General features: G+C 15.1%; 2 protein-coding genes across 2 annotated transcripts, besides 9 other annotated features; one reads left to right on the top strand and one right to left on the bottom strand. All coding sequences in view use genetic code 6, as the record gives it.

Moving 5' to 3' along the window:
* Positions 1-249: 249 nt before the first annotated feature.
* Positions 250-290: a microsatellite.
* Positions 291-814: 524 nt separating this feature from the next.
* IMG5_038620 (DNA-directed polymerase lambda, putative) lies at positions 815-1,983 on the top strand (the record flags this gene model as incomplete). The annotated part of the gene is made up of 3 exons (XM_004038949.1): positions 815-1,253; positions 1,320-1,388; positions 1,514-1,983. Coding segments are annotated over 3 exons (978 nt in total), but the record flags the coding sequence as incomplete, so codon positions are not given.
* Positions 1,297-1,332: a microsatellite.
* Positions 1,390-1,476: a microsatellite.
* Positions 1,401-1,460: a microsatellite.
* Positions 1,403-1,460: a microsatellite.
* Positions 1,984-2,500: 517 nt separating the features above from the next.
* Positions 2,501-2,541: a microsatellite.
* Positions 2,542-3,534: 993 nt separating this feature from the next.
* Positions 3,535-3,565: a microsatellite.
* A 1,302-nt stretch (positions 3,566-4,867) lies between these two features.
* On the bottom strand, positions 4,868-5,449 carry IMG5_038610 (protein kinase family protein, putative; the record flags this gene model as incomplete). Its single annotated transcript, XM_004038948.1, has 2 exons — positions 4,868-4,937; positions 5,214-5,449. The coding sequence occupies 2 exons, from the start codon at positions 5,447-5,449 to the stop codon at positions 4,868-4,870; spliced, it is 306 nt and encodes a 101-aa protein (XP_004038996.1).
* Positions 5,450-6,484: 1,035 nt separating this feature from the next.
* Positions 6,485-6,531: a microsatellite.
* Positions 6,532-7,511: 980 nt separating this feature from the next.
* Positions 7,512-7,558: a microsatellite.
* Positions 7,559-7,648: the final 90 nt, after the last annotated feature.

Below are 7,648 nucleotides of genomic sequence, written 5' to 3'. Positions count from 1 at the left end.
CAAAATATATACTGTAAATTTTTATTGATTAAAACAATGTAGTAAAATATTCTATATGCCTTTTTATCATGAGATCTAATATTTTTTGAGCATTAATTGAAAATCAAAAAACCTTAATTAATTTTTTTTAATATCTCTCTTGAATAATATAATATATTATTTTTTTTTATTTTATTTTAAAAAATTTATAAAATATAATTTCACAATTACTTTTTAAATTTTTTATATACAAAAATAAATGTGAATAAATATAAATATAAGAATTTTTTTTATATATATAATATTTTTTTGATTTTTTAATTTCTTAATTTAATAATAATTTTCTATTAATTAAATTCGCATCGTATATATATTTTAAAAAATATGCCATTAATTATTATTTTTAAAATCCAATATGTATTAAATTTATGGAAACCTATAATAAATAAAGATTATAATATAAATAAGAAAAGAATTAAAAAACATAGAAGAATTAAATAAATATTTTTATATATTAATATATATTTTAAATAAGAAATAATGTATATATATATTTTAATATACTATTAAACTACAAAATATATATTTAAAAAATAGTTTATAATTAAAACATAATTTTAAACTTATAATTTAATATAAAAAATTGATATTTTTAATAATTTGACAGTAATAATAAAACAAAGAAAAATACTGGGATTAGAAAAAGGATACATTTGCATGTTAAAATGGATCAAATAAGTTTAATTTGAATGAGTTTATTACAAAAGTATATATATATGATTCTATTTATATAATTTTATTTTATATATTAACTTAAAAATAATTAAAATAATAGGAATTAGAGAAGTTATATCAAATATATTAATAAGAAAAAGATCTAGGAAGAACCATTGCATACAGAAGAGCAATATCAATATTGCAAGGACATAAATAATAAATATAATCAAAAGAAGATATTAAAAAAATAAAAGGAATAGGAGATAAGATAAAACTTAAAATATAAGAAATTTTGTAAAATGGAACGTGTGAGAAAATACAAAACTTAATAAATGATGAAAAAAATATTAGTATTAATATTTTAAGTAAAGTATGGGGAATAGGTACAAATACAGCTCATATTCTATATAAAAAGGGAATAAAAACTATAGAACAATTAAAATAAAATTAACATTTATTGAATAAAAATTAAAAAATTGGATTAAAATATTATGATGAATTAAATAAAAGAATGCATAGGGAAGAAGCTACCAAAATAATATAAAAAGTATAAGAATGTAAATACAATTATATTAAAAATATTTTTCAATTTTTATTCTTTATTTAAAATAAATAATATTTAGAAATAAAAATATTATATCCTAAATAATATGATAAATATAATATTATTGCATGTGGATCTTATAGAAGAGGTATATTAAAAAAAATATATATATATATATATATAAATATATATATATATATATATAAATATATATATATATGTTACATATAATATATTTACATTTTTTTTTTATATATATTTATAAATATTAAGAAAAAGAAACATGCGGAGATGTAGATATTTTAATTTGTAGAAATGATTTTGAATAATATAAGCATAAAAATTTAATGATAACTATAATTCAATAGTTACATAAATGTGGACTTTTAACAGATGATTTAGCTTTACCAAAAAATTCAAGATAAGGGGTTGAAAATTATATGGGTGTATGTTAATTATCTAGTGATTAATTGCATAGAAGAATCGATATTAAATATTATCCTAATTTTATATATGGATTTGCTTTGATTTATTTTACTGGAAGTGATTATTTTAATAGAAGTATGAGACTTTTTGCAAGAAAAAAAGGTTTTTCGCTTTCAGATAATGGACTTTTTCCAGTTCAAAGATGTCCTAATAAAGTTAAAGTAGTTTCAGGAGAAACTATATGTTGTTATACAGAAAAAGACGTTTTCGATGCTTTACATTTAAAATACTAAGAACCTAAAATGAGAAATCTTTGAATTTTTTTAATAAATTATTTATATTTAAAAAAAATAAATATAAAATAAAATAATTTTTTTTATATTAATAATATATATGTAATAATATTTTATGCAATAATACATATAATATTATGTTAATTTGTAATACATGTTTTATTTATTTTAATAAAAAGTTTGATTACTATTATTAGTCAAAGTTATACTAAGTAAATAATTTTAAATATTATAATATATATGCATTATGTTAAATTTAATAATAAATGATTTAAATTATATAAATTAATTAATAATCAATATAATTTAAAGTTAATATTACTTTGTAGAGAAAATAAATATATTAATAATGGTTTTTTGAATAAAACAAATTAATATAAACATTCTCTTTTATAAAAAAATTATTAAATAAAGTAATGAAAATAATACAATATAATTTTATTCATAAACACATTACAAAGAAAATGATTAAATAATAAAAATATCTTTTTTTAAACCCCTCCGAAATGGAAATAAGCTTAAAAACATGTCGTATTGTTTTTTATTTTTTTAATTTATAAATTATTGTTTGAATTTTAAATTTTATTAAATATAAAAAAAATTTTCGAATATATATTATGTAATTATTCATTTTCAAATTTTTTATTTGTCTAAAAAAAGCTTTTCGAAATATTTCTTACACTTTAATAATTACCACTTATACAAAACTATTAATTTTTTTTCTTTTTCTTTACTTTTAACTAATTGTAGAAAGTTTTTTTTTTTATTATTAAAAATAGGATGAAATTGATACTTATTTTGAGGTAAAATAATATATATGCTGCTTTATATAGATAAAAAAATATTTTATATTGTAATACAAAATAATTATTTTAAATAAAATCTTATATAGTGTATTAATAATTTGTATTATTATTATTATTTAAAAATTTTTAAATTGGTTTGTATTTTATATTTAATTAAAATAATATATTATTTTTTGTTTTTATAAAATAAATTAATATAAATATATTTAAAAGAAATAATAAAATCATTAATTTTAAAATGAGAATTTATTATTTATAGTAACAGGGTTTAAATAAGAATAATTATTGATTAAAAAATTTAATTATTTTTATTTATCAATAATAATCCTTAATTATTAATTTTATTTAATTTCTACGTCTCGATATACTTATTCAAGTTCTTCTTTAAGTTCAGTTTCTTATTCATTTTAAAAAGCTTATTTAATATTATACTATTCATCACCGCAAATACAAAATTATCCTAAAGACAAACATTATAATAAAAAAGGAAAAGTAGAAGGACTTAATTTAAGAATATCACTGGTAATATTTTATTCTTTTAATTTTAAACTCTACTATTATATTTATTTAAAGTAAGATTAAAATTTATCGATAGAATTAAGTTTTTATATAGAATTAAGTATTATTTATTAAGGAATCGGCAAATTTATTTCACTTTTTTGATGCTATTAAAGGAAATTGGTAGCATTATTCCATTAGAAAGAGTCAGACTCATTTTAATCTACACGAATATCTTCTAAATCTAATAAATTATCTGGATTTATCTTAAATATATATATATATATATATATATATAATATTAAATTTTAGTATATTTATTTATAAAGTAATTTTTTTTAATAAAACTCAATTAAAAAAAAAGACCATAATCTATTTTTTTGATCTTTTTTATTTTCAATTGTGTATTTTTTTAAAAAAATCAGAGAAAAAAAAATGTTAAAAAGTAATAAATATGTATATAAATATATATTTTAAATTTTTATTTTATTTTTTCTGTATTTTTAAAAAAATGTCATATTTTTTTATTTTTTTGGTTGTTCTTTAAAAAAAAAAATATTATAAAAAGTAATATATATTACTTTTTGACAATATTTTTTTGTAATAAAATTAAAAATATGTCAGAATAAAAAATAATATATATATAAATATAGTTTTATTTTACATGCTTATTTTATTAAAATTTTCTTATATTAAATAATCCAATATTATTTTTTTCGCTTAAAAAAGTAACATAAAACTATGTATCGTATCTTTTTGTGATATTTTGTATTGTTATATTTCTATAAAAAGGATTTAAAAATTAATCTAATTTCGGATTCAATGATTTATATAATTGTTCAAAATTTTAATATATTTTTGATTTTTATATTATTTAGTTTATTTTCTCTTTATTGTCAATAAAAAGGCCTGTTTCTTCAAACAACTCTCTCGTAGCTGTATAAGAAGCTGATTTTTACCAATTTTATATGTAATGGATATTTTAGTGATTTATTTTAAAATTTAAATCTTATGCGTCTTGTTTACCTCCAGGAAAGCAATACATACCACTAAATGATGATAATTATGATGATCTTTAAAGCATTAATATATTAAAGTCCTAACCTTTATTTTGATTTTTTTGACTTTGACTTTTTTCTAAACATATTATTATTGAGGCTGATTTTGTTGGAATAGATGATTTTTTCATTTTTTATATTTTAATTAAGTAGTATTTTTTGCTTTTTTTTTGAAAAATAAACAATTATTAAATAAATAAAATTTATATAATATATTATTTTCAAAAAAGAATTCAATTTATTGTAAAATTTGCACAATTTGCACAATTTTAATATTTTTAATAAAAGTATATATGATTTCTAAAATAAGTAATATTATATATGAAATATTTTGTGAATATTTATTATTTTTAACTTTTTTTAATAAAAATATTAAATAAATATTTTATAATTAATGATAATTAAATATATTAAATTATCAATAAAAACAAAAAAAAACAAGTGGAAAAATAAAAAAGACAAATTAATAAATTTATAATATTTACAAATTATATATATTATTTATTAATTCTAAGCCAATTTTATATAGAAATAATATTTCTTTTCTCAGTTTATTTTTACAAAAGATTGTTCTTAGGAAAGCCATTCATGTTCTAAAGTTTATTCGATGGTAAATCTTTAATCAGGTTAAAATTATAAAAGATTATTTATAAGAGATTTAGCAAGAACTGAAATTTAATAATTTTACCAAAATTCCTAATTGTTATTTAAAAATATTTTATATCTTCCTTATTAAATATTAGAACTTTAGAAAGGATATTCCCCTATTATCATCTAAAATAGAATAACTCCAAGTGCAAATTAATCTGATTAAAAGGCATTATAAGGTTATTTTGATTAAATTTCAGGAGATAAATATCCTATTGTACCTATAAAATCATTTAATAAATACTATTAATTATATTCTAATGCAAAACCGAAATCAATTAAAATAGGGTTATTTTCATTATCAAGCATAATATTGCTTAATTTAATGTCTCTATGGCAAATATTATTTTATTTCAAGAAATTGATAGCATTACAAACTTTTAAAAAATAAAATCTTGCTTCATTTTCATCAAGTTGTTTTTTTTTAACAACTAAGTCAAAAAGAGGTCCATTTTAAAAATAATCTAATTAAATTTCCATTTTAGATTCATTAATTGCTTATACTTTTATAATATTTGGATGGTTTAAGTATCTTAAAATTCTTGACTCGTTATTGAAAAACATATTTTTATTTTTCTTGTATTTTTTTATAACTATTTCTTTATTGTTTTTAGTTATTTCTTTTGCTAAATATACTACAGCAGTGCATCCATCTCCTATTTTTCGCACTATCTTATAGCTTAAAATATTAGGATTTTCTTCTTATTTATCTTTCTTTTACAATTACCTTTATTGGTGATTATTTTATATGGTAGTTATACATTTTATTGAGATATATTATCTCAAATTCTTAGGACTTTCTAGATAACTTGATGAATTATTTTCTTATTCGTTTTCAATACTTTATATAGACATATTTTCAATAGTTATTTTTAATTTAATAATTATAAATATGAATAAATAACTTATATATATATATATTTTTTTTTTTCTTAAAGCCGATTTATTATATATACAAATTGATTATATTTATGAGTAAAATATATTTTATTATTAATTGTAATTTTAAAACAAATTATTTTATATTTTTTTGGTACGTAATTTAAATATAATATACATACATATTATAATGAAATAAAGCAAATGAATAATAAATAACATATAAATTTTATATAATAGCAAATAAATAGATTTATTTAATATATTATTTTATAAAATAACTTATAATTTTATATATTAATTTTATTTTTTTATTTAGAAAATTATTTATGAGAAATTATATATATATATAAAATTAATATAGAATTTTATATTTTTCTTTCTAAATTAATGTTTTGAAAATATGTTATAGAAAATTTTATATAATAGTGATTTGTTTTTTATTTTATTAGTGTTAGTCTAAAATTTTTAATATAATTAAGTTTTTAGATTGCTATTCATTGTTACATTTTTTATAAATAAAATTAAAAATCAAAAGTATCATACTTTATGATAGATTTTAGAATATCTAAAATGACTAATAGATCATATAATATTATTAGAAATATGACTAAAATATTTAAATTAAATATGACTATTAAATGAATATAAAATTAAAAATATAAAAGTAATGTATATAAAATAATTTTATGTTTTTATTTATATTATTAAATATATTATATGCTAATTATAATATCATTTAATATTTTTTTTATAAAATTTAGATTAAAAATATATTTATTTATTTCAATTGAAAATAATCTAAAATAAAGAGCATTTTTATGTTTTTTATTTTCACAAATTTCTATTTAATTATCTTCATGGAGTATATTTTTAGTTTATTAATGCGTTTTATTATTTTATTATAAATTTTAATCTTCCAAAATATTGTTTATAAAAATCCCATTTTTTTTAATTATATTATTCATATCGTATAAAATTCCTTATCCGCATTTAAAATCATTTACAAAATTTCCAATATAATAATCAAATGTATCATATTAAATTAATTATCCTTTCCCAAATCTCATTCCATTTTTAAATTCTCCTTCATAAATATCTCCATTTTAATAAAATTATATGCCTATACCATGCTTTTAATTTTTAAAAAATATCCTTCATATCTTTATTAATTATCATCTACAAATATTCCAAATCCATTTTTTAAATTATTTAATAATTATCCAAAATACCAAGAGTTTTCAGAAAAAAATAGTAATTCTTTATTATTTCCAAATTATGTTTCGTTTTCTTAATTTATATTATTATATGAATTATTTTTTTAAATTTATTCTGCATTTTTCTAACTTTTTTTAATTATGTTCTCTAGTATTAATTTGTTTTCAATCTACAAACGACTTTTAATGTTTTTTATTTATTAGTTTGTAAAATAACATAATGAATTAATTGTATTTTATTATTCTTAATTAAATGAATAAAATGAAAAAGAAGACTAATTCATATTCAAAAAAGAAAATGTATCTATTTTTTGATAAGATTTTATATTTTCTTAATACATTTATTTTTGAAACAATAAAAACTATAAAGATTATAGTATATTTATTTTTTATCTGTTTAAGAATATATAAAAAAATACTGATAAATAAAATAAAATAAATATATTTTTAATTTAATTTAATTTAAATTTAATTAAATTTAATTTAATTTAATATATATATATATATATATATAATTATATAATTAATATTAATTTTCTATTTAAAAATTTAATTAATTTATTAATATATATTGATATAAATT

Source organism: Ichthyophthirius multifiliis (genome assembly GCF_000220395.1).
Source record: "Ichthyophthirius multifiliis unplaced genomic scaffold scaff_1120509249865, whole genome shotgun sequence".
Classification (NCBI taxonomy): Eukaryota; Ciliophora; class Oligohymenophorea; order Hymenostomatida; genus Ichthyophthirius; species Ichthyophthirius multifiliis.
This window is presented reverse-complemented; position numbering and strand designations above follow the sequence as displayed.